Here is a 27723-nt window from a genome sequence, read left to right on the forward strand (position 1 = left end):
AGGGCCAGCCCTCAAAGAAATAAGCACAAGACCATGGATGTGAAATCAGAATTTCAGTCCTTCACATTAGGAATAGGAGGGGGTAAATCAGTATCTGAACCTTTGGAACGGGCAGGGCTGAAGAGGTGTTTTCTTTTAAACCACCCCACAAGGAAAGCACCAAGTACATCATGATGTGGATGAACAAAGTTCATCTCATGCCAACCCTAGTCAGGACTACTTAAGATAAAGGAATAAAATGGTCAAGCAATGGCAAGGGCAGCTTCTTGCTCTTCTCTGTGATGGTGCTACCCATGTGTGACCTTCTCAAGCAGCAAGAGCATTAGCCCTGTTTCAGTAATGAAACAAACCCTGTCAGGGTTTGGGCTTTTGTTCTGAAGGTACATTTTGTGCAGGGGAGGATTCCGTTGACTCCAACCCATACAGTAATCTGAGGTTGGTTCTGTAAGTTAAGGAGACAGAAACCCAAAGCCTGGAAATCTGCTATGTTCCCACAAATTCACTAAGTTGCATTAGCACTGATGCTGTTTTTGCAAGAGCACACTCTCTTGTGAAGAGCAACGATGTTCTGGGGAACTCTGTCACACTCTGTCAAAGCAGAGGACAATATTAAATAGCATGGGTTATCTGCTGCTTACTTTCCACAGACCTGCAACCCTATTTTGTCTAATCCCAGCAGTTGTTCACTGTACTCTGAACTCTCCTTGGAGTCAAAAGTCACTGGCTGCAAAAATAAATTCTCCTGCTTCACTTGACATTTTCTGTTCAGTTTTCCAAATTTCTTGCCCTCTGCAATCTCCAGCTTGCCGTCAGGCATCTGGCCAGTAGATCCCTCTCTGATTTCAGCTCTGCAATGCAGAATTGAGTGCCAATGGTGTTGAGCCAGCAGTTCCCACACTTATGCGCACACAGGAGAGGCTATGCCTAATGCAAGGTACACAGGACTCTAGAGTACCTTTCTAGACACTCTCAGTGCATCAATTTGAAGGAAGGAATGAGATTGTTATCCTATGCAAACAACTTTTTACTTTGAATCAGCCATTAAGTGCTTTTACACTTGATAAAGGCGTTAGAACAGTCAAAGTAAGCCAATATATCCATCAGTTTGATGGCTAAATCATTATCTTTAGTTCATTTTTTTTTTTAAGATTTCTTTGATATATAATGGACCCATCTTGCAATTTTTTCAGGAAAAGCTTGTTATCAACACAGGGGTTCACAGTTAGATCACTTAGTGCTATGTATTCTTTCTAGGCAAAAAAAATGCTTAACATGATGCTTTTTCCTTCTCTTTTTTCTTTTCATTTGAAATAGACTAACATCCTTCACAGAACCATCTTCTTTATGCTGCACACAAAGCACTCAAATGTCATGAGCAATGATGAATTCAGGGGTTTGCTAGTCAGAAGGAACTATGAACACATTGTTTTCTTCTGCCTTCTTCACTGGGAGTTCATACTGCAGGGAAGAACAAAAAAAGGTAAGAGAAAACATCGCAAAAACTTGCACAAACATTGAAACTGTACAAGATAAGAAACTGCAAAGATCCTGGAAGCACTTTTAGACTCAGCTCTTAATTCTCAAGCACCTGCCCTGGAACAAGTGCTGCAGGATGAGCAGTTCCCATGACACAAGTGCTCTTTTCTCAGCCCTGCTTCTCTTTAAGGTGTCCTTATTCAGGAGCAGCTGTGTCCCTCCACAATGCAATGCCCACAATGGAAACTTTTCCCTTTGGAAAGGCTCAGGATTCCAGCTTTAACTGCTAAAATATACAAGCCCATGGTTTTCAGCATCTTTTCTAAAATCCCAGGCCCAGTGCACTGTGGTGACCACCGGCACAGTTGTTCCTTCAACACAGGGAGCTTTCTCAGCCCTGTGAAGTGCAGACACATGGCATCCCAGACATGACAGTAATCCATCTTACTGCAGAAATACTAAACTCTCAAAGCCATCAGATCTGCACATAAACCTGGAACAGCAGCAGTAGCAAAATTACATGTCCATGTGATGGGGTGAACCAGATGGAAACTAAGCATTGTATCAAAGTTAGCAAAGTATTCATCTTAATTTACAAATTAAAACAAGAGCATAAAATAGTGATTATGCTCTGGAGAGTTTAAGAACTTTGACAGAATACTTAACCAGGATGAAAGTTAAATAAAAAAGATTGGTTTTTTAATAATCAAGCTTGAATACATCAAGGTTAGTAGTTACCAGACCTAAAGAGCAGATGAGAGAAAGCATGCAAGGTGTCATTAGACTGCAAAGCTCTTAGGCACAGATTGTCATGGATGCACAACTCCAAGGGCAAATGCATTGAAGGTCACCAACTCCACAGAAACTGCCCCAGACTGTGAGCCCAGGAGAAACATCACTACCTGATCGTCCTTGTCCTTATCTTCTCCCTTAGGCAGGTACTCTTTGACCTCTTCCCCTTGTCAAACTTTTCTTTCTCGATGTTTTCTATGCATCAGGACCAGAGGTCCAGCAAAGAACCAGCCCCACAAATCAGCTAACTAAAGGCTTCCCCTCCCAGGACTTCAGTTTCATTTTCTCACTTCCAACACCAATCAGTCAGACCAGAGATCAGTCCTTCACCCATAGGGAGCTGCTTTTATATCACACATACCATTGTATTATGGGCAGAGTCGGCAAAACTCTTTGCTGTTTCACCCAGGGCTGAGTCAACAGATTCAATTCTGAAAGGAAAGTAAGCTTAGCTGGTTTTTCATGAAGCATTAATACTTACTGGTGAAGCTTGAACAGACGTATTTACCATCAAAAATAAACCTGAGAAAGGCAGGTTTATTTTTTTGCCCAGCATTTACACAAACAGTGTCTTTCATACATTAAATGATCACCTCCTTCCACCTCCTCTGACCCCTAGATGCAGTCATGCCGAGAGGGTGCGTTGCATCTTGCACCAGATCCCGGCACAGCTCTCCTGAGCTAGATTCCTCTCCTGCACAATTTCCCATACAGAGTTCCCTCATTACACTCTCATTCCAACTGAAAAGCCTCACGAGGCTGCAAAAGCTCAATCAATGGACAAGTAGGATTCTAAACGCAGTATGACATCTCTTTCTCATGTATTAGCAGGAGTGCCACCAGCCTAACCAGTGCCCTCTATAACCATCAGAGGACTAGTGAGCATGCAGGACAGCTGGAAGAGACATACCTTTGCTTTTGCTGGTTGCAGAAAGTATTCAGTTTGAGCAGCTGTGCATTCCAGAAATCCTAAAAAGACCCCCAAAGAAAACCCCCGTTACTTGGGAAGGGGCAACTTTTTGGACTGGAACACAAGAAGTGGTACGCACCAGTGCATCCTTTTCCATGTTTGCCAGAATTTGAGTTTCCTTCTCAAGGCTGGCAAGCTCTTCAACAACAATTTTCTGGAAGATCTCAAATTTATTCAGCCTAGTGATGGAGAGCAGAAACAATTTTGCCACGTTAACGTGCAGTCACACAAAGTGGACAACAACCCCTTCAGGACCAAACCTACCTTTAGACAGGATCAAATGTCCCTGCTGAACTACACAGGGCAGATTTGTTCTCAGATATGTCACAGAGCATGTGAATAGCTGTACCAAAGTCACACTGCAGATAAATATGGCTCAATAGCCTGTCCCAAATAGCAGCCAGCAACAGAAGACCGGGACAGAGCATACAAATTAATTGCCAGTGCAATACTTGCAGTGCATTCTCTCCCAACCTCCAGGAAGCTCAGCAGAGATTTCCCAAGATGGAGACCTCTTTAGGTCCCTTCCAACCCAAATAATTCTATGACTATCTTGATGCAAATAACCTCTATGGATTTTCCTGCCACGGGTTTGATATATACAAACAGTGCTGCCACAGGATGCCAGCAATTTCTAAACCTTAACCAGAAACACCCTTATTGACTTGGGTTTGCCACCATTCCCAGCAGCAGTGAGGTAGAAAAAGTTCGGCACAGCCCTGCCTCCACTATCCCGTGACCCTATCTAGATCCAGGTTACTTAGCAACCAAGCATTGCAGCATCTCACTACCATCTACTCTTATCTTCCACCACAAAACATCCCATTTTTCACTTTTAGAATTCAAACTTCTCCTTGTACCTTAATGACAGCAAATTCTGCTCATAGAGGTCCTATTGATAGCAGGGATTTTTCACTTTAAAGGCTATTATTTCATACTACATTTGATCTAAATCCTAAAAAGTGAATGCGTAATAGTTCGAGGCCTGATAGACTTACAAGTACAGTATAAGATTTAAGTATCTTCACTTTTAAAAATACATAAATAACAGAATTGATTTTTTTTATCTAGCTCCTATCTGAGAAACTCAGGATCTGAGAGATCCCTTTTCTTCTCCTCCACTTCATTAAGCAAATTATAGCCTGGCTTCTTTCTTAAAAGATTTAGAAATAGAAGCTACTAAGTGTAGCAAGAGAGTTTTTACACAGATTCATGAACATTGATGACAACCAGAAGACATTCAAGGAGAGCTTCATCAACTGCTTGTAACTCAAGCTCGCTTTGCATGAATTAACCCATCCTCTCCCCCCACAGGAAAAATCAGGATCAATCACTGGAGTTATACTTCTGAAACTCTTCTTGCACAGAAGAAAGAAAAAAGAAAAAGACAAACTATTTTGCCTTACAAACCATAAGTGCAATAGTTGACTGGCAGGTTGGCTTATCCTATAAATCAAAATTGACACAAAACTGAAGCTGTTTTCAGCCAGTACCAGACAGCTTACCTGCACTTGTGTATCTGGTTCAGCAGGGCAGACAAGTTCTTCTCAGACGATCTTAGGGCATCCTGTGTGTTGATCTCCATCCTTTTGTACCGGGACTAGCCACGGGATGCACAGTTAGGGATAGGCAATGGCCCAAGCCAAAACCTAGAAGTCTAGCTTGCAAAACCTTTCCCTGGAAAGCAAATCCCTCTGCAGGTTGCCATTCATCTTAGCAGAAACCATCTTAAATTAAATTTAAACTGCAGTAAGATGGCACACATAGGTGCTCCAAATACAAACCGATTGAATTCAGTCACAGTAGTTACACCAACAAGACACTACATAACCCACGAGACTTCAGGGCAGCATAGTGTTAGGAAAAACCCAATTAAAACTTCCTTTATGCCTTCCCTGTCACACTTCTCAGAATATACAGTTTTTGCAGAATCCTTCTAAGAGCTCCAGACTAACAGACACTGCCACCAAAACCCTACTCCTGAACACAAAATAAAGACAGGATATTTGCACCAACTCTCCCTGAGATAAAAAGTTAATTTCACATAACCTGATAAATTGCCACACACGTTAAAAGAGCTCACATTACCCAGAACAATTTCTTCAGTTGGCCAATAAAGCTTTCAAAGGCAGAAATCACTCCAGAATCACTCAAGTCTTCATGTAGCATCTTAGAAAAAAACACACCATCTAGGCTATCATCCATTTCCTGACCTAGGAGGAAGCACATGCCCAGTGAGCATCATATCGAGGACTTATTGGAATATAAACCTTTCTGCTACTGAAGGACTTGTCATTTGTGTCAGCAGTAACTTTTGTTATAGAGCTGGAATTTGGGTCTTGCTCTTCTAGAGCTCACAAGCAGGAAGGAAACTGGCTCAAAAATCCCCTGAGAGATACTTGTTAGAGAGCAGCAGGGAAGAATAGGCACAATAGAGCAACACAGAGAGCAACATATTTACAGATAGTGAGGCAAATCCACAGAATAAAGGCGAAAAATAGTCAGGCCACCACTCTTTTCTGTCTTCCACTTATCCATTGCAGTGAAAGCCTGATGCCCTTGTGCTCAGAGTTAGCACTATTTTGCAGTTACTTTGTCCATTATCTGCGTGCTTTTTTTTCAGCTCCCGCGTTTGATGGTTTTGCAATAGCTCTGGCAAATCCCTATTCCGATAAACTAGAAAGTGTGGACGTCATGGAGCAGCTGACCAAGTGGAACCCAAATTTCCTGTTCACACTCAGTATCCACTGTCTTTGGCAGTGTTGCAATACACACCTTCTGTTAATTTTGACTTTAGGATTTTGGAAAAGTTGGACTCTCTACAGATATATCTCTTCAAGCTTCCACGTGACCGTGACTTCTACCAGAAGAAAAGCTGAAAGCACTTCATCTTAGTTGCCAGCCAGACTTTACCTTTTTGGATCTCTGCTTCCTCTTCTACCGAATCAGAAATTTTCTTTGGTGTGTGGTTAGTCTCAGAGGGCAAGTGATTTTTCTCCAAACTGGAAAATTTAGGCTTTTTAATGACAGTGCTACTTAATATATCTAGAAAGAGAATAGAAGATGTTTCAGAAGAAATCTGTTCTTTTACACGAGGTACACGACAATGCCTGCTCAAGCAGAAACCACTACTGGAATTACCAATGCTTCAGAAAAGGAGGGAGCTCATTTTACAATCTGGCATCATACAGTAATAAGACTTCCCTTGCAAGCATCTTCCCTCTCAAAAGCAGGGAACTGGCCTGCCTAGTGTTATACAGGTATTTGGAAAGCTTCCATGTCTCCGTCTTAAAGATAACTTCCTTTCTTGGCTGCTACTCTAACCATCAAAAACCTCTGATGTCTGGCTTCTTCCCATTTACTCTTCCAACCCAAGCTCTCAATCTGTTTATGAATAAAATTTTTAAAAAGAAAATTGAATCAATGCAAATAATTCAAATCAAAGCTGCAGCCTCCATTTCAAGGAAAAATTCCTAAAAACCAAAGAAACAAACAAGACACCCATCCTTTTGTCGTGTGCATTTTTTTTTAACTCAGCAAGTTGACTGTTTGACAAACCATCTCCCTGGATTCTCCATAGGGCAAAATGGAAGGTGGTGGGATCCAGGACAAGGGGGACAGTCAGACAAAGAAGCACCCTGGAGTAGATTTAGGGTTCACAGAGAGAGTTCAAATGCAGTCAGAGACCACACTTGAAACTTCTAATCATAACCCTGCTTGTGCCTTTGCACAGCAACAACTCCCCTCCAGTTGTAAGGCTGTACAGCAAACAGTGATAAAATGAAGTCCTCAGAACTTATCTTCCCCCAAAATTAGGCAAATGTGTTGGTGCAGTGAAAGTATATTCTGAAAATGATGGACAGGTAAGAGATATACTGGGAACACAAACAGAGCCAGCTCACAAGAAAAGGGATGATTTTGACCAAGGCCAAAGCTTCAGTGACTCACTTCATGGTCACAACAGTCACTCAGTCTCTCAGAACTACATCAGCACTGAGAATTATTAGGATGGAAACAACCCACTGCTGTTCTACTTTCTTGAAGTTCAGTTGTTTCCAACCACAAAGAGACTGTTGTGCACTTTTGAATTAGTTCATCAAAGTTCATTTTCATGGAAAAAAAACCAGATCCTGAAGTGCCGCTTACCCAAAAAAAAAGCTACAGCAGTATTAACCATTAACCAAGTCACCATTCAACAAATGCTTATAGCAATGGTTTATATCTATGTTCTTAGGTATAAAGAAAATCAACAGCTTGAAGGGGTGCTTTTTTTGTTTAAACTGAAGTTGCTATCCCCTTTCAAATCATTAAAAATTATCTTTTCTGTGTCAATTGGGTCATTAGTTTGTAAATCCCCACCTACGCTACAAGTCCCCCTGTAACCAAAGACAGGTTTTAAGAGGTAGCAACGAATTCAGGAATGTACATAGAAGCATCTTATCACAGTCTGTCATGATATACAAAACAGAGAAACCAAATTTAGCAAAAAAGAAGTATCTCAAAAAAGTCAGTGATAATTTATCTTTGAAATAAAATAACAGCTTTGGCACCACCTCCTTCCGCTTTTAACCAACTCTTCCATGTTATCAAGAGTAACAAACCTGAGTCCTTCCGCTTGATACTTTCTTCTTCTCTTGATAATTTGCCTGGTGTACCATGAAACTTCTAAGGAGAGGAAGGAAACAATATTAGAAGGTACCCACCCTGCAGTGCAAACAAGCTGCTAGGAATTTGTCTAGTTACAGGAAGCAAAGTGACACGATACATTGGTTGCAGGCAGAGGTAGCCTGACAGCAGACTGGAAGGAGGCTAAGCACTGCATACTGCACCTGTGTGGCCTTCTCCACATCACTAGAAGGGCTCCTGGCAGACAGACCAAGTAGTATTGGACTCCCTCCAGGCTCCTCTGAGAGCGTTTCACCTGTGTGAGAAATTAGTGAGTGACACAGGCATTTGAGTTAGAATCCTGTATTGTCTGAAAATCTCAATTTAATGACACAGAAAATAAAACCCAAGCCCTCTACCCTCTCGTTTATCTCATCACACAGGAAGAAGTGGTGGCTCAGACTCAGTCCAAAGGCTGTTTTCTTGGTGGTTATCAGTTAAGTTCATTCCTTCACCTGTCAATAGCACTGGCATATCTTCTCCTTGTACAAGAGATTATTTACACAGACAATGTCTACCCCTCATAGCCCTTACACAGAAATATCACAAGGTGAATGTTTATGGGGAAAAAAGGTGAAGGAAAGTGGCAAAATCAAAAAGAAAAACCCACCACCAAAAACTCATCCAAAAACTACAGACCCACACATCAAAACTCTCCTAATGCATTGAAGAAGATTAAAATAAAAATACCAGCAAGATCCATTGTGGGTAAATCCTGTCCCTTGGAGCTAAATGTGCTTTTTTTCATTAGCGTCTCCTTTTGAGCTCTTTGCCTTGATGCCCCTTCCTAAAACAGAACAAAGTCTGAGTATTATTTAAGCATTACTACAGAAGTAGAGGTTTGGGTGCTGTTTTGGAGGGAGGGTTTTGATGATTGGTTTGTTTTTTAAATACACCAAGAGTAGATATGGACTTAAAATATGCTTAACATACTGATGGCTCTACCCAACACTGAAGGACACCTGTGCCCTGAAATTCAATGCATGCACCAAGTCTCCCTTTAGGCATTAGAAATGTACATTTGATGATGTTTTACATAAGCAAAATAGAAGCATTACAGTCAAGAAAAGTTTTCCAGGGAAAAAGAAAAGCTTTTAATGTAACTACTAGTTCTGGAAACCTTTTTTCCCCCCAGACTTTCTGTATTTCAAATATATGTATATACACAAACATATACATACGTATATATACACACACATACATATTTGATATGCAGCATTTAACAATTGTTTCTATGAAGTTTACCATGTTTTCCCAAGATCTCTTCTATTAGACCAATAGAGTTTCAACAGTACTTAGCAGATAAATCTATCCATCAGAACATTTGAGAATTAAAATAACACCAGTTTATTTAATTCTCACTCATTAGGACACATTTTACACCCATAATGTTTTTAAATCTGAGGCACCAACACATGACACCTTCTTACCTTCTTTGACTCATAGTCGCTGCCACTACTTGCAGAAGACACTGGAAGCACTGCAAGGAGAAGATATTCCCTGGTTACTGGCAATGTAAAGTGTGTACTTCACCCAGTTAACTGAGTTAGCCACAACAAAAACCCTTTCAGTTTGGTTTTCTAGGCATTTACAAGACAAAACTTCACAACACTTAGGTGTTTTTTTGAAACTTAATGTTTCTCTAACAAAGCCAGATGCAATGGTGCAAACATACACAGCTCACTGCATCCAGAGCAGCCAAAAAAGTAAAAAACAGAAGACAGGCTCAGCATCTTCTCTGACAGTCCCCAAGCCCCAGGCAAGACTTGTGGGCTGACCCTGGAGTGAGAACAGCTCCCCTGGAAATCTGGTATAAAGCGTAATTTCAAGCTCAACTTTCTTTTGCTTTTTCATCCCTACAGAATCTAACAGCAGCCTGAGCAAGCATAATCTCTCCATGAATGGGACAGAAACATTCCATCTCATTAAGGACAATTTGGTTTCCATTTGGTGGTCACAGAAGCAGACAGCCCTGGAGCATGGCTGCAGGGGAGGTTTGGTGTTGGTCAGGCCTGAGCAGAGAACACTATCAGAGATAAACACACCTGACACTCAGAACACAGCTGGCTTACTACTGTATAAAAAGGGGAGCAGAATGCCCTGGTCTGCAAATTGTGAGGTTTTTCAAGGTTTACTTGCCAAGTCAATGACGTTTCTAGGGAGATGGGGGGGGGGAAAGTTGCAGGGGGGAGGTGTAGTATCTTCAGAGAGATCTTCCTCCTAAATGCAGTCAAGTGGACCAACACAGCCATCAGCTCAGGGCCCAGAGGCTCTTCAGCATCATCACACGGAGGGCTATGCCCACACAGAGGTTTAGGTGTCAAATTTCTACCTGGACTTTTGAACCCCACTTTGGGAAGGGGACAGGAGCCCAGTACAAGCACAAGAGTGTGCAATGTGTCATGGGGCACCCTCTTGCTGCTGGCCTTAAGCCTGCTCTCTCCCACTCAGGAGAGCCAGGATTTGGCCAAACTCTCCTTTCCCAAACCATCATCAGCATTGGCTTTTCTGCAGTGCAGTACATCATGCATAGCCAAGTGTCAATAGGGGACTAAGCTTACCTTTTAATTTACTTCTCACCCTGGGTCTTTTTCGGGTATAGTCAACAGATTTTGGCACCAGCTGTATCTGAGAGTCAAGGATCCAGCTTTTCTCACTCTGACCAGTGCTTGCATTCTCATTGTTGCTTTCAGAGAAAAGATGTTTCCTGTAACTGGACTAAAGACACAATTAAGTCCTGCTCAATCAGCTCACTCAGAAGCCCCCTCAAGCCATTCACTTCAGCTACTACCAAGTTTTCCCATTTCTACCTCCTTATGGTGCAACATGCAAAGCTGTGAAATCTGCCAAAACAGCCACAGCCAGCTGCTGAAACAGCCAAATAAAAACACTGACAGGCAGATGCTTGCCTTTTGCCAGCATGAGGTTTTTACAGTATCCCCCTTCCTAGTCTCTCCCTCTCTCCTGTACCTAAAATGAGAGCACTCTTGCAAGGTGGAAAGCCTCAGTATGTCTGAGCTGCTTCCAACAGTACACTGGGGGGGAAAAGCTAACACAGACAATTCACTGGCTGGTCTGACAGTGATGGTGCATCCTGAGCACTGCTTTCAAAATGACAGAGTATTTAGAGGCTACCAGGCTCACATTTCTCCACCTCTGCACTGGGTAGGCCTTAAACTTCAGCTTCTTTATATGTGCAGCAGATTTGTACAGATAGAAATACACAACAATCAAATACACAGCAATCAAAGGCTCTAGGGATGAAAAAGCATAGACAACCTACCTGCCTTCTCTCAAGAGTGCTTGATTCCTTGTTCTTGCTTCTTGTTTCGTAAGTCCTGCCAAGTAACACAAAGACCCAAATTAGAGCAGCAAACAGCAATTACACACCACAGAACTGTGGAATGGGCACAGCCAAAGAGAAGTGGCAGGAAGCTCCTTAAGAGATCAGCAGAAGAATCAAACTGTTAAAGTGCAATCATTAGACAAATTTTTCTTTGCTTGGATTTTGAAAGTAGCAATTCAGGGATGTCTAGAAATCAACACTTTTTAAAATGAAAATTAACCTGCATACTTAAAGGTGGCAAGTCCCTGGAAGCTTGCTATGACTGGAAGGAAGCCAAATCAGGGCAGGGAGTTTAAGCATTTTACAAAAAATAAATCAGTAATTTTGACACATGGTCAGGAAAGGATGACGTTTAAGAGTTAGTCTTCTTATTGGCAAAGTTGACAGGAGCCACTATTCTCTCCAGTAACCTTTATATTCTCAGGTACTATTTAAATATTGTTATCAATAACATCCACAGATAGTGTGGTAGCTAAGCAAGAAACTATTGCATTAGAAAAATCACACAGCCTTTTGGATCCTAACTTAAGAGAGCTTAACCAAAGCTATGAACTCTTATTCACACAGCAAAAGGTTCATAAACACTGCATGTATAATCCTGTACCTCCGATTTTGTGAAGAAATTTTCTGGGCAAGAATCTTTCCTTTGGCTGCAGCAACCTGAAAGCGAAGCAGAGAGTTGTCCTAGAGTCCAGTTACTGCATAAAATACGCTTCAAAATTAAAACGTGTCACAACTCAGAAGGGAAATGGATTACAAGTCCTGCTCAAAAATTTCACTTTTTAATGGAATGGGATTTGTTGATTGAAACAGTGTCATACGTTATGATAGACAAACATTCGAGTCTTAAAAAGAGTTCCTTTCTCTATTCCTTGGTTTATGGATAATGCTCATTTTAAGCACCAACGTCACAAGACACGTCATTTGACTCAATAGCAGTGCTGGCAGCAGCACTGTTAGCACAGTGCAGGGCCCCTGGACAGCCCTGGGACAGGCTGCTGGGACCGGGGCAGGGTGCCATGGAGCAGGGATTTATGCTGACACCCAGTGGCAGTTGCAAGGATCGGGCCATGTCCAGTTCATAAGAGAAATTTGGGGTGTTCCATTCAGCACCCATTGCCTCACAATTAGCAGGCGGCAGTGACAGCCCCCACATCAGGGAAGAGTTTGAAAGCAAGATGGTTTGCCCAGCACAGCCACCTTGATGGAGGCCCTCAGAAGCAAGTTCACAGCTTCCTGGGAAAGCCCACACTGGGCAAAGTTTCAAAGCAGGCAAAGTAATTAATTTTTATTCCTTTTTTTTTTTTTTTTAAAGAGTCTGGAAATTTAAGTCAAGCAGAATTTCCAGCAAAAGTTTTGTGAGGACTGGGTTTTAACCAGGGAGTCCCAGCTTGCAAAGCACAGCTCGAAGTGGATTTCAGTCTCCTCTGTTTAGCCTAGGAGGACAAAGTGGATGCTCAGCAATCTGCTTTTGATATTAAGTAAAACACAGAGGTCGGCCTTCAGCCACAGAGATCTCCCATGGCCTCGCTGAAGCAAAAGCTCAAATGTCTGTTGCTGTTATCATGTGTTACCCACCACAAAATTCAAGTGGTGACAAGCATTCTTACCACTCAAAAAAAATTATATTTCCACTATACAGAGAAAACAAACAAACAAACAAACAAATCTCAGATTCCCAGTTGTCTGTCCTGCTGTAACAGTGTCCATCCTTACAGCATTTCTGCAGCAAATTACATCCCCTGCTTCAAGTTACTACTCCGTTAGGTGCTGAGCTTCTGTCTCAACTTTACCTTTTCATGACTTGAGGAGTCTGAGTTTTCAAAGTCATAGGGTTCCTTCCTGCAAGACAACATATACTTGGCAGTGACGTACAACAGCGAAGAATCACCCTATAGAAGTTCATTAAGACTATGGTGGTGATAATGTTTCCTTCTGACACCCTTCTCCTCAGATACATTATGCTTAAAAATAATGTTTTCTGGGCTTCTAAAGAAATAATTTCTCCTCTTCTACTTAGTCTTATTGCTGCATATCTTGATTCTCACTCTATTAATTGTAACTGTTTAAAGAAATATTCAAAACGTAAAAATTAACCTCTCCCTGTTTATGTGGAGGACATTTTGTCTCACATTGCCCATAATAGTACACGGTAGGAAGAAGCAATGAGTGGAAATAAAATATCAGAAGCATTTTAAAAATTCCTTTTCATTTCCTTTTGAAAATTCCAGTATTTAATGTTTGTTGTCTAATCACTTCTCTGTGTACACCTAGATTTTGTTGCCATGTCTTCCAACAGTTAAACTTAACTGTACCTTTATGGGTTTTTCCAAATCGTAACTATTTTTTTAAAAAAATCCTACAACAATCACTCAACATACAGTACACCTCCTCTTCATTACTAAAAGAACGGGAGGACTAAAGAACTGAGGTCCTCGACAAAGCCTCCGAGGGAAGGAAACGCTCATTTCCAGACGAAACACTAGAGGGAGCATGATGACCAAACTAAGAAGTACTTCACCTCTAACTTCCACGCTGCTGCTCCTGTTTTAAAACCGGTATTTGCTGCATCAATTCATTTTGTCTTAAAGCACACAATTTCTAGTCCTGATGTAACCCTGCATCAATTTTCCCTATTTTTATCTACTATCAGCCAAAAAACTCATCTAAGCACTCGGGTTTTTGGGAGTTTTTTTTGAGTTAAGAGACAGTAGGCTGAAGCAGAATGCCCCAGAACAGCAGCAGAGACCCTTACACACAGTTCGTTTGCCCTCCTGCCCAGCAGCAGGCATTAACTTGCACACAACACTTAGCAGAGCACAGGAGGAGGGTGCAACAAGGCAGACTTCATACGGCCCCCAAACACTCAAGTGCTTCTTCCTGCAGTGCCCCCAGATTTAAATGTAAACAGACAGATGTGTGGGTGCAAAGGAAGGGGACAAATTGAGGAAGAGGCCATCCTGAAACCCTAGGATGCATGATGCCAAGGAACGGGGACAGTATTTGGGAAAGCTTCGGCATTTGTGAAAGAAGCTGGCGCTCAGAACTCAGCTCACTGGAGGATTATGGTTGGGCAAGGAAAAAAGAAAAGCCAACAACCCATGACATAGTATCACAGGGGTAGAAGGCATTTTTGGCATTCAGGGTTAGCTTCTGAAGTCTTTATCACTTTGAGGACCCAAAGAGTCCTACAGAGACAAGTTATGACCCTCTGTAGCCTCATACTTGTTTTACTGCCTGTTCTAGGTACAGACAGGTCACCCCATGAGATCACCCTCTCTCCCTGAGTGCTAGGAAAGGTCTAAAATCACTTGGTACACCAGTTCCTGCATGAGTGCAGGGCTTGCATGTCATACCTGCCTTCAGCCTTCTTCCTGGCCAAGCTTGTTCTCGTGTTTCTCTTTTTGCTGCTAACATCCTTTGGAAAAGGAGAGAGCTGCAGTATCTAAAATGACAAAACCCAAAGTCATGTTCTGATGCTAGAGCCTGCCAAAAGCAGAGAAAAGGTGTGCCAGAAAACTTCCTTCCTCCCACTACAACAATTATCCAGGTGCAACTGCTGCCTGCAATTCTTTCCTACCAGAAAGTATGGGACTCCCAGAGCTGAAATTGAGGGGTCCAAGAGGGCGGGGGTGGAAAGAGTATTTCGAAAGTTTTGAATTCACTGTAGAGTGGACAAGTGCTACAAAACAATTGAACTGGAAGTAAAAAAAATATTTTATTTGTAAAAATCTAAAACTAGCACCTGGAAATGTGAACCCAAGAAGAAACCTAAAATGTGATTTCTTATGTAAGGTAAGTACCTAAGCTCAAAAACATTGGTTTGGGAATTTAGTTTTTCTCATGTAGCGCATTGACTTATTTTTTTTTTTTTAATATGTGAACACACCAATAGAAGTTTTCAAGTGCAACTGCAGATGACTCTCAGTTACTTGGCAATTTACCCAGGTTGCAAGTTCCTATACAAGGATTATAGAAACAGATCTAGCATAGGAGACTTACTAGAACCCAGACACAAACCAAATAAACACATCTATAGACTTCCAAGGCTTGCTTCCGTTCAGGAAGCAAACATTCCCTCTTTGATGACAGTGTGCAAGTCTTGTAACATGCAAGTATGTCCCACACACCACTGCACACCTGGACACAAACACAACACACTGCTTCTGGGGGGGTAAATGTGCTGAATAAACTCTAATGAGATTGAATTACTTGGCTAGGCCCCTCTAGAATGAGGCTGGTGGCTGCTGCCTCTGCAGCTCACTCGTGGTGCTGAGTGGCCCAGCACATCAGGTGTGACACTCCGTGGGCTCAGGACACCGCTCAATGGCACGAGTGGGGCAACCCATCCCAGCTTTCTTCTGCAACTCCACCAGAATGTCTCTTCCCCACCTGTATCTCTTCACTCAGGGGGACCCCAGGGCACACATACCTTTGGTATTGACTCATCCATAGGTTCTTCTTCTAGGAGCTTCTCACTGGAGAGAAGAGAGCACGTGAGAGAGCTGTTCATTTAAAGACCAAAATGTTTGTGAACTACTAAGGGAAAAAAAAACCAACTTGCACCAATTGGCACCAAAGCAATGGTTTAGTATGTAGGGAAGAAAGGTAATCAATAACTCTACAGAAGTCCAGCTCCTTAATTACAAGAAATTATGTCCTGCAGAGGTCTGGGAAAAAAGGTGAATTCAAGCCAAGGTGAATTCAAATTCACATCATCTTTCATAAAGTCATGGTCCCCATTATGAACAATCTCACATCTGGCAAGCTCAGGTTACACGGCTGAAGTTTAACTCTAAAGCAGCTGTGGGCTCACCTCGCATTTGGACTAAATCCATGATGAGTAAAAAGTCACACCAAAGCAGCCACAAATCTAGTAACCAAACATGACTGTTCAGCAACTCCAAAGTGCTGTAACTCCAGGCAAGCAGCCTTGATGTCCAGGTGGCAAAACAGAATCTTCAATTTAATAATTGATGGAATAATCTCAAAATTACATGCATTAAAACCCCAGGAAAAAGAAATAAAAACCCAAACACAGACAAAATAACCGCAAAAACCCCACTTTGCAATTTTCTGTCTGTGAGACACTCACCTAGGCTTAGCTTTCATCCTTGGAGAGGGAGTTTTGGACTTTTTTTCTGAAGAAGGCAAGGAAACTATAGTTTTACCCTCTGGAACTACTATGAAACTTTACCTGCTTTTGCTGTAAGTCCCGCAAAAGCAGAGCCGTCAACATGTCACCTGGGTGACATTTAACTGGGTCAGACTTAAGGAACTGAAGGGACCCATGCCTGACCTTGGTTAGCATCTTCCAGGTCAGTCTGCTGGCTCACTGTAACCACGGCAACACCAGAGTTAACCATTTTCTGCTCGGAGACACGAAATCATGAACAAAACATGTATATGACCAATAAAAAAAGTGGGTATTTTTAGAAACAGGTTTTTTGTACTAGTCTGTGGCAACAGCTTCATGACAGGTTCATCATTGTCCACACATAAAAGTCTTTTAGGCTGTGTGTGACACCATGGGTTTCCCACTAAGAACATCCCACTGTCTCCTTATAAGGGGAAGTAAATTTTTGTTTCCTTTTTAAAGCAGTTTTGCCAAAATTGCAGCTCTGGAGACAAGTATTTGAGCTGAATAGATACAAATCAGTTTTCTTTGAAAGTAGGTTTTAGTCACACTCATTAAAAAAAGCAGACTGGAGGAGGGGGAAAGGGGCATAAGGACTGCTCCAACATACAGCAAACAGTGCTACAGAGCCTGTTACCTGCTGTCTGTGCTGAGAGGTTAAGTTGTCTTTTTGAGTCTCCACGTTTTCAGAGTTTGAAGGATCTGTCCTCCTCTGTGCATTAGAGGACACAGGTATCTCTGCAGAAGAGCAACTGGGGTGAGAATGTCATCACAGTAATTGAACACACTCACTACCCCTTCTTTCCATTCCCACACATGCATGCATAAACTGCAGCAGTACAACCTTCTAGGCACAAACATCTCAAGATCACATTTAACAGAACAACCCCAAATATCTTCAAATTGCCCAGTGAAAAATTGCAATGCTAAATAAACAACGTATAAGCTCATCGATACTGGATGAACACATGCATGTTTATAATCTTACCACTTATACTGCTACATTGACTCCTCAGCTCTGGAGGACATGGAGCAACCCTTTGTGTCTGACTAAAGCAGAGGGGATCTTCGACCACCTATGTTTCTCTCCACTCAATCTCTATCAGGCACTGCAAAATTTGTTTCACTTCAGATTAACTACCTTCTGCCCTTTGTACCCCTTGATTACTTCAAGCAGCAGTGCCCACCTTGCACCTCTCTCTGCTCCAGTGGGCCCTGATAAAGGAACTCCTAGCTCATCTGCATCTCCACAATCTGGAGGAGTTCCATTCTAGCTTATTTTAGGTTGTAAGTGGAGGAAAATGGGAAGGACTACAAAGAAGTTACTGCCTCAGATATTTAGAGCTGGTAGTAGCTCTTTCAAGTATTCACCCGGAGAAATCTGAAATGCACAGGAACTTAGGGGAAAGTAAAAATGTCTTTTTAATATCTTCACAGAAAGAATGTTACCTATCCTAAGAGCTCTTCAAACTTGATTTGTTTTCAAGACAGTGGGTGGTAGCAGCAGAAAGCTGTGATTTCACAGCCTTAGAGGATGTGGAAATATCTGTCAAGCAAGTTACACCAAGAAAGGATCCACACAAAAAGTAATCACTCTAAAACCTGAAATAAGGCCAGTTTTGGAGCAAGGACAAATCCCAGCCTTCAAAGCTAAAAGGTCACCATACATAAAAAAAAAAAGTCATCTTCCAAAAAATTTTATGCTGAAGTTGATCTGAGGAAGCGTTTCCTGCTTAGGACCAACTTTGATCACACACACCTCCTGCATTTTTGCTGTAAGCAGCTTTTCCTTAAACTGTGGGTCACAGCCTTGTGGGGATTTACAGAAGAATTTCAGAGCATGAGAATGGAAGAAAGGAGTTACTTTCCCTTTTCTTGGCAGGTGCTGGGCTTAGACCTTCCTTTGGGTCAGACACAGAAAGGACACATCTGTACATCAGGCTCCAAGTTACCTCAACAACTACCGAATTTGGAACACAACAAAACTCTGCCAAATGACCCTGGAAGAAGATGCCTTGCAGGAGATGTTCACTGGCAGCACAGGAAACACCACCATTTGATGGTGGAAAACTTAATGTCCCCAGTTCAAAGAAATACAAAGCATTGGCTGTATGCTGGTGAGCATAAGGAAATAAAGGATATTCCAGGTCTAGCTAAGAGCCTTTTGTGCCTTAAGGCAGACAGCTACATTTGTAGCTGGGGCACACACAGACACAGCCCTGCAGCACGAGGTATTTACAGCAGCAGGTCACTTCCTGCACAGGAGCTGGACTGCTGCTCACCTTTACCCACAAATAGGGGTTGCAGATGAGCACCTCTGCTCCCCCAGCTGTTCTTCCACAACAGCTCCAGGCATCTCCCAAGGCATCATCCACTCCACCTGGGGACAGGAGACTGGAGCACACCACTTTCTAGCATATCACCTTGTTCAGAAGAAACAGAAGACACCTCCCTGCAGGAAGCTTTAGTAGAGGTTGCCCCACCATATGCACGCCACTGCACACAGGAGAGCTTGTTAAGTGCCAAGGTACAAATATTGGCCCATCAGAGAACCTGTGCTTTCTGGAGGCCAGATGCCACCATCCCCTTCTGCAGGCACCCACAGGGCATGGCCAAACCAGAAACCAGGCACTGGGAGGGGAGGACAGGAGGGTGCATCCCACCGCACCTGCAGATGGAGAAAGTTCTGCACACTCTGTACACCAGAGGTCAGCCAGCAGCTGAAACGTGCCTGGCCAGGCCACCTGCCAGCACACAGAGCCTGTCTCCATGAGCCTTCCCCTGCCTGTGGAACCCCAGCAGCACACAGCCATGGTGCCCAGCCCTCACTCCCCAGGCTAGAGGGACTCAGCACCTGCCACAAGCACCAGTTACCAAGCTCACAAGGCAGGAACAGTGGAAGATTAAGCTTGGGCATTGCTTGATTTTTTTCCTTTTTATTTTTCTGTTTTAAGTGAGGTTAACTGTAAGCTGTGGACTGCAAGTGAAAATGGTAATTTGAAAACAGATATTTGAATTTAATGAAATAGCACAATTTAAAAAAAAAAAAAAAAAAAAAAAATCACCTGCTTCATTCTGAATGGCTGGCTTCCCAGAAAGGACAATCTCCTCTTCAGAATCAACTATCTGTTGGTATGAATTAATGTCACATGAAAGTGTTCTTAAAAAGAGTAGTCTTTTTCTAGTAAAGTCAGCTTCTTAATAACAAAACTAACAATTGCTACTTGCCAGCAACAAATCAGTGGATGGTGATTAAGTTGATCATTTGGAAAGCTCTTGGCTCCTTTAGGAGCAAATGACAGCCACTATATTATGGTTATTTACTGTCATGTAAACTTTTCTGCAAATCCCAGAGACTGTGTATGAATTACAAATCAAAAATTGACTATGTTAACATTGCGGGGGGTGGGAGGGGGGAGGGAAATCACACACAACCTATATTTTTAGATTGGCTAATAAAAAACCTTGAGGTTTTAGAAACATTCTACTCTTTGTCTTGAACTACTATCTACAAAGTCAGTCTAAGATTTGCATCTTTCAGCACACCTCCAGGTTTTTGTGTAACAGTTTGCTCATCCTGTGCAGTGTAACACTTGGAGCTATATGCAAGATCATGTTCATACTTAAGTTATGCAATTAAATGCCACAGGCTTTATTTTCCACTTCAGAAACTCAGGGAAAGTTATAACATAAGGAATTAATTAACAAATCAGTTTAACCTTCCCACTTTTAAACCATAAATTTGAGTACCTTGAAACTTCTTTCCTAAAACACCTATTTCCTCTTCCAGGCCAAAGCTACGAGCATCTATATAGAGTATCCATAATGGGAAAACAAATATATAGTAAAGAGTCATGGAGAAAATAAAGAAACCACAAAACACAAATCCCACAAACCTGAATAGTTTTTCCCAGTGCAAAATATATTTTAGAAAAGAAAAAGAGCACATATTAGAGCTTACCATCAGTTTTTCATCTCCCAGGACTTTTCTAAGTACACTTGAGATTTCAAACTCAGCACTGAAAACCAGTTTGATTTTTGTTACTTCTGTTTTGTTAAGAGCAGAGGGTATCTTCATAAAAATTTTAACAATCTTTTGTCCATCCTCCTCTGTGTAAAAAAAAAACAAACCAACAAACCAAACAAATAATTAGATTTGTTTTAGATCAAGACATTCTTCTGTCAACCCAAAAAATGTCTGAGTAAGTGTTTGGGATTTTTAAAAGAGTCTCTTTTACATCCTGCCCTTGCATTTCCAGTTACTCTGTTCACTCATTTCTTTCCTGTTGAGTCTTGATTATGCTGTTCCCCAGGACACCTATAAACTGATACCTCAAGCTGTCCTTCTTGGGTAGGGAGGGTGGATTATTGTGCAGAATGAGGCCACACACTGTCCAAATGACAAGGCAGGAAAGGAGAAGACACAGGAACACTTTGGTGATGGTGAGATTTTAGGTTTACTCCATTTGCCTCGTGAACCTCCAGCCAAACAGGATAGTGTCGTTGGAAAAAATCTTACCTTTCACGCTGTAACTGTTGACATTTTCTTTTGACAGCCTCACAGAGTCCCAAAGAGCTGCCTTTGAAAACCAAAGCCATCGTGTCAGAAGGGCTGAGGGAGTGCCCACTGACTTAGGCTAAGCCAAGGCACCTGGGCTGTGCTGTTACCTCATCACAATCCACATAGAAAGTCACACTCTGGCTGCCAGCATTGAAGTCAATCCAGAACTCCTCCAGCTTCTCATCCGATGGCTTCTTCACCTGGGGAAGAAGAGCAGTACTGCTGCTCCCCAAAAAGCCCCACAACTGCAGTATCAGGCCCAATTTTCTTTAATGAGACAAAACTGGAAAGTGTTACCCTACATAAACATCTGTACACCTTGCAGAAATAAGAGTTCAGATCACCCTGTGAGGTGCCAGCTCACCAACCACACCCATGTCAGACTTGGCTCTACTTCAGCCAAGGGAGAGGCAACGCACAAATGCTCACATATTTGTGCCAGGAAAAAAGCCATGGAAGCTCTCTCTGTTTCTGAGCACTTGAAATAAGCAGAAGCAGCACAGCCAGCTTCCATCTACATGGGTTTGGTTCAGTATGACCATCAGGAACAGCACCACACTTCGTTTAATTGAAGACCAGTGAAGCAAACTACAGGAGCTTCAGCTGTGACCTCTCCTACATGGGCAGCAGGCTAATCTTGTTTTCTGGCAGCTTGGAAACAGCTCTGCCAGAGGAATCAGCATTATCCTGTCCTCCTGTTAGTTTTTAGAACTCTCTTCTGTCATCACCGTGAAGAGAAGTGCTGCCTCCATCACCTGGCTGATACAAAAGCAAAGTCAGCAGCACTAAGCTGGGAGCTAAGTGACAAACAAGCAAACTTTCCAGCTAGAACAGAAGGTTACACTCTATGCTCCAAGAAATCGAGCTTTTCAATGAAAAAGAGGCAGGGGGAGAAAACCCCCAAGCGTTTACCACAGAAAGCAACATCTGGGCAGCCATAACACTGCAGGGAAGGTGTCAGAGCTTTGAGGGCTATTACCTCATTCATGTCAGCAAAAGCAGATATGCAAGGAAATGAGTAGACTCTGGAAGAGAAGCAGACTTCATATGATACATCCAACATCAGAGTCTGACTTCAATGATTTTATTTTTAATACGATTAGTAATCAATCTTATTATTCAAAAAGTAATTACGAATGTTCTAAAAGTAAATTAAGCTTGGATTAGCTAGACACTACAGTATTGTAGTAGTGATGCATTATCTTCATGGATTTTACTTTCAAAAGAGCCACCATAAAAATAAATAAAATCTTCTTCTTTAAAACAACTTCATTCTTCACATGTGATGTAATTTTTTTTTAATATAACCCAACCCAGTTTAAAATTCTGTTTATTCCCCTCTGCAGTAGTGATGGAACCAGTTTATTCTGTTGGTTCCCAGCTTACCTTCTTTTATCTCCAAGCCTTTCATTTAGTAGGTTAAGAAATTTTCTGCAGTCCTTCAAGACAAACAACACATTATTTTTAAAAATAAGGCTACTTTTCCTTTGCAAATAGTTATTCTATTGTGTAGAATCACTATTTGCTGTGTAACCTCTACTCTCCAGTTAAAACCTTTAAACTGGTCAGTGGGAAGCCAAAGACCATTGGGAAGAGACACCTTAGATTAAAACAAAAGGTTAGACCCAACTTAAAATTGCTAAGTCTTCAAATATAAACCCCATGAATTAACTTATTTATGCATTATTTATTATATTTTTCATTTTACTTTTCTATAGGTAAAATAGCTTAGGAGTATGAGCTATTTTAACAATGTGTGATGTAATATTTACCATATCAATATGGAAAAAAAATAAAATGTGCCATCCACACATAACCTTTTGTATTTATCAAATCAGTTTTGTAGGAGCTTCTTGCAAGGACACTCTGGCTTAACTCAACCAAAACTAGCCCCTATACAGACTTGTCAAGTATGTTGTTTTCAAAATAAGGACCCTCACCGTCTCAAATTCCCGATCCTTGATCTCTTTGAAAGCTTCAGCAAGATAGTTATCTTCAAACCAGTGGTGAACAAGGTCGTCCCTCCATTTTTTTATCATTAACCTACAAAGTGCTTCTGAAAGGGCAACCTGAAGGTCATAATCTGCCAGGTAAACATAAGCACAGGATAAATATCACCTCTCCAGCACAGGAGAGGGTTATAGCATTGCCACTCTTGCAATTTTATACTGCACAGTCATATTAATCCTCTAGCCTCAGTTTCCCCTAGGAGAACAGGGGAGGGTAACAGCCAAGTGTTGGCTCAGGCATCCTCAGCTCCCCCAGCTGAGTGAGATCGAGGTACAGAGCGCTGCAAACCACGACACACACGAGTGCATTGGGAGATGTGCTCGGGGTTCGGGAAGGGGATGAGAGCAAACGCTCATCACTAACTCACTAGGATTGGGCTACATTCCATATAGCATGCCAGTACTCTAGAAAGTTATTATTAGGACAAAACAAAGATTTCACTCAGGAGAACACAAACCTTGTTAACTAAACTTTGTCCACATCATGGCAAAGCAATTAAAATTTAATTTTTTTAGGACTAAAAGCCAGCATATTCTGTAAACACACATATGTAAGGCTGATCTATTTACTTTTCTACATAAATCAGTTTAGCTTCTCTGATTAGTCAATATGCATTACTAAAACCAACCAGAAAGAACTAATGCCTTGTTGCATTTAAGTTTTTTTATTTATATTTTGTAAGAGCACATCTGACTTTCCTCCCTAAAAATCAACTCTTGACGAGGAAATATGATTTAAATTACAATTCATCTATAATAAATAAGCAGATGAGGTAAAGCTGGAGAGCTTCTTACCACCAACCTCCAGTATAGTTTTTGCAAGGTCTTTCCTGAAACAACATAATGCCACAAGTTAAAGTAGAAATAACTAACTCCAATTGCAGAGAAGAGGGTATGTGGCTACAGCAGTTGGAGGGAAAACTACTTACGTGAGCGAGCACATATCCTCAGAGAGGGGGAACTTCTTTCTCTCCTCCCGTGGGAGACTGTCGAGTATAGAGTTGAGGGTCCTCAAGGCCTTTTCCCCCCACGAAAAAAGGGGTAGAAAATGAAGGGAAATAAAACAGTAACATTTTTTCACATTTTTTATCTAATTACGCAAACTTTCACACAAATGCATCTGATTTTCTCCTCCTAGTAGGAATCTTACCTCCAGATGCAGAGCGTAGCAAAGATTTGCTTCTGTCACTAGGCGCCCTAGTTCAGGCAAAAATAAATTCACTAGCTCTTTCTTCCCTAGAAAAACAATTTGAAAGGTACAGCTAGAAATGGGCTGGTGTCCATATAAAAATAGCTGAAGCAACTATAGCTTGTTGTGTTGAAGGAATAAAAACATCCCAGCTGTAAGTTCATTTTAAACAAAGCTTCCAACCATCTAATCCTAGACAAAAAGGGGGACTGGAAACTTCCATCTAAAAAAATTTGCTCCAGATACACTAACTTCTGACCTGGGTAGCTATTTAAAGAGGCACAGAGAGGGGAAACTAATTACTAGCTACAAGAGGAAACCTGAACATACAGGTTTTGTCAAAGCCAACAGAGCAAACCAATAAAGTATTAACCAGAAGATGCTTGTGCCACTCTGCTACCACTAGAATAAGGTGCAAGGACAAATAAGCACACATTACCTGACCCACATTGCAATGTTTCACTTTTACATGGATTGTGAGCCTGGATGTCTGGTCACATAGATATTTTCTGAAAGCACCTGCTCCCCTGCCCTAATGGAAAACCAGCTGCAGCCACAGAACAATATTTTGGTGCTGAAATGAATGAGAGATGGACAGACACCTCTCTGTCGAGTTCAGAAGGCTGAAGGAGTTACCATGTTATTCTGTGGAGTTGGTTGGCTTCAGCAAGGGAATAACATCTGATGCCAGAGCAAATAAGTGTGAAGAACAGACTGTCTAGCCTGAACCCCCTTTCAGAAGGGCCACTTACTCTGATCAAGTGAAATACCTGATGCTGACCATTTAAACAAGATACCAGAGATAGATTTTTTCACTATGTACAAAACAAGCAAACAAAGAGAATCAGAAAAAGGTTTTCTGCTCCAATGTAAATGTTAATGAAAATTAACTGGAGAGAAATCAACAGGAGGATAGGAAAAAAAAAAAATTTGCAGAGAGGAAGAAATAGTAAGCAGAAGAGAAAACAGAAAGAGAACAGAGTTCAAGCAGAATTAAGAAATGTGCTTCCAAGATTAAGATTCGGGATATTGAGGAATGGAAGGAAAAAAAATACTGACCTTCATTACTGCATTTGCAAATCACCTGATGGAAAGAGTAAAAGAAGCCTTCATTAATGCACCATCACCCAAGAACAGCAGTACTCAAAGTGCTGAGGTGTTTATGTGTACCCCCACCCCCCCCCCCCAACTTTCAGGGGCTAAATAACATAAAACAGTAGTGTACCCACATCAGCAAAAGCCACCTGATACAGGTATGTCACATATGGTCACCCTAATCATACAGGTTGGAACTACTCAGGGAGGGTGAAGGTAGCCAAGCACCCACTTCCCCCAGGAATGAATTTCAGCAGCACTGGAGAACACAGTGCCTACATGTTCCCAGGAAAACCCACATCATGACATCGTTCTCTGATTTTTATTACACATGTGGGCCTATGTAAAAGCACATTTGATGTTTACACACTATGGTACTAGATATCACAATGTATATCTGAAAGGTGTTAAAGTCCTTAGAAGAAAATTAAAAACAAAACTTTTAAAAAATTAAAAACCAACTCCACGACACAACTTCTTCCTCCACAGTGAAAGCAAGCAGAAGAAATGTAGCAGGAAGAAAAATAAATTAAGTTTTTGGGGAAAAGAAATGGGTATGACAATTTAAAAGTGGTTAGTAGAGAAAGAAGGAAGTTTGATTTTGCTCAAATATCTTTTATCGGACTTCCTAAAAAGAGTCATAGGCATTGATATGAATTCTGATGCATAAAGTGACACAGTTCCCATAAGCTACAGACAGCAAGACTGGGAGCAACGGCTAGGGGAAAAGCTTAAAAGCATTCTTCCTACTACAAATGTTACATCACTAGGCCTCCAATACCCTTAAAGTTATGAATATTTAAAGTTGAAACCTAAATGAGTTGTAAGCAAGTTAGATCATCCTTTAGTATTAAATCATCATCTGTTTCAAACACAGTAGGAACAAATTGCCAGGACCACCTTGGCAAACACATTTGCACGCAAAGTGCAGCTCGGTGTCAGTAACTTGTGGGTTTTAAAGAGAGCTTCAGCACACAAGATTTTATTTACAAAATGCATCAGAACGTCTTGCAAATTTTTCTGCAAAAACAAATACTTCAGGTTAGAAAATGAGAAAATTCTGCAGCCCCATGACAGCTTCTCACAAGTGTGTCAAATCTCAGCCAGCCTAGAGCACACTCCTGGACACTGCTCACCCACACCACCTGGGCTGCATCCCATGCTCAGCCCTAGAGCACCAGGTCAATTGGCAATTATTTATTTTCTAACAGGAAATTGCTTGTGAACAATAGCTATCTTATCCAATAAAGGTAAGCCTTCTGTCCCCTGAATGCACAAACATACCAATGCAGAATCAAAGAAGTCTTCAAGCAGTAACATCAAATATTTATTCTCATTTGGGTCGATGACGGTCACAAATGCTCTTGCTCTTTCAAACCAAGATACCAGGTAAAAGTTAAAAGAATGAGTTAAAAACAAGGAAGAGGAGTTAATAATGTAGGTCTGCAGGAAACCTTACAGAGTTTTTCACTCTTTAAACTTCGGAGTCACGTACTGTGTCAAAAGCTACATGGCATTAAGGAATTCAAATTTTGCTAGGAGGACATGAAAAATGCCATTTCTGTCCCCCCTCCTCCCCAGCCCTCCTTTTATCCCCCCTCCTTTCTTGACCAAGGCACCCACTCTTCGTGCTCAGACACAATACGTGCTGCTAGTGGCATCAAAACTCCTACAGACATTTCTAGAGGACATCAACTCACAGCAAATATTGTAAAACTTTTTCAAGCTAAGTATTTTAATACTTCATGGTTTTAAACATAGCATAGCATCACACGCAAACAGTGAACTAGAAATCCATGCTCCACTGGAAGTACAGAGCTCAGACTGGAAAAGCTTTTTTAATTTATCTCCATACAGGAATTTTGAGAAACTGTATCCCTGAAAAGCATAACTACAAGGCAGGAACACAACATTTTGGACCGAGAACTCCTCAATACAACTCTGCTAATAGAGAGCATGTGTTAACTGTCCCCTGATAGCTGTGCTAGATCCAGGTGTTACTCATCTTCAGCACAATTGCATTTCTGCTACTACAAGTATTACCAGCTGAAATCAATATAGTGCCATTGTGCCAGAAGAGAAAATGCAATTTTGGATTAAATGCATCTGGTTCCTTACATATCTAGCGAGACACCTTCAAAAGAATATCTCAGATTATCTATTACTAGAACTGTATTTTGCTGGAGCATTTAAAATGCATTTAGAAGTCTATATCATTTCATCAATGGGACTCATAAAAACTCATCCTCTCCTTCCACTATCAGCTTTAAAAAAACCCAAACAACCCCAAACCTCTAAATTAGGGAATTAGTGGAGCCATAATATTGGTTACTACACCAAAAGCAATAAAAGAGAGTAAGCATTTTTTTCCCTACTCAGTTCATGCAATATATTAAAAAAAAATTCTTTTCTGTGTGGCCAACAAGCAATCCCCTAGTTTTGACTTCCCTGGAGTTCTTTTTCTCATGCAAACAACCTTAAAT

The 27723-nt window shown here is 41.4% G+C and overlaps 1 protein-coding gene across 1 annotated transcript; it reads right to left on the bottom strand.

The window, feature by feature from the left end:
• Positions 1-1134: 1134 nt before the first annotated feature.
• Positions 1135-26825, bottom strand: SYCP2L (synaptonemal complex protein 2 like). Its single transcript, XM_032115533.1, has 32 exons — positions 26525-26825; positions 25205-25229; positions 24107-24192; positions 23886-23974; positions 23752-23786; positions 22888-23030; positions 22334-22386; positions 21927-21972; positions 21055-21147; positions 20906-20966; positions 20348-20496; positions 19452-19512; positions 17024-17124; positions 16549-16618; positions 16345-16390; positions 15682-15727; positions 14606-14694; positions 13043-13091; positions 11854-11909; positions 11187-11241; positions 10465-10621; positions 9334-9383; positions 8594-8690; positions 8068-8159; positions 7840-7903; positions 6152-6283; positions 5327-5451; positions 4744-4838; positions 3318-3417; positions 3179-3237; positions 2630-2699; positions 1135-1458 (listed from the first exon to the last, which is right to left on the bottom strand). Exons 1-32 carry the CDS (start codon positions 26558-26560, stop codon positions 1399-1401), a joined length of 2490 nt encoding a protein of 829 aa, XP_031971424.1. The 5' UTR covers positions 26561-26825; the 3' UTR covers positions 1135-1398.
• Between the last annotated feature and the right edge of the window lie 898 nt (positions 26826-27723).

Source organism: Corvus moneduloides, chromosome 1 (assembly GCF_009650955.1).
Source record: "Corvus moneduloides isolate bCorMon1 chromosome 1, bCorMon1.pri, whole genome shotgun sequence".
Taxonomy (NCBI): Eukaryota; Metazoa; Chordata; class Aves; order Passeriformes; family Corvidae; genus Corvus; species Corvus moneduloides.

Bases quoted from the DNA above. Each gene is read 5' to 3' on its own strand.
- SYCP2L (XM_032115533.1), bottom strand. From the start codon at position 26,560: ATGTTACTGCTTGAAGACTTCTTTGATTCTGCATTG. The intron at 22,387-22,887 runs GTGAGGGTCCTT...TTTGTCTTGAAG, and splicing joins AGGATCGGGAATTTGAGACG to GACTGCAGAAAATTTCTTAA. The intron at 3,238-3,317 runs GTGCGTACCACT...GGGTCTTTTTAG, and splicing joins ACATGGAAAAGGATGCACTG to GATTTCTGGAATGCACAGCT.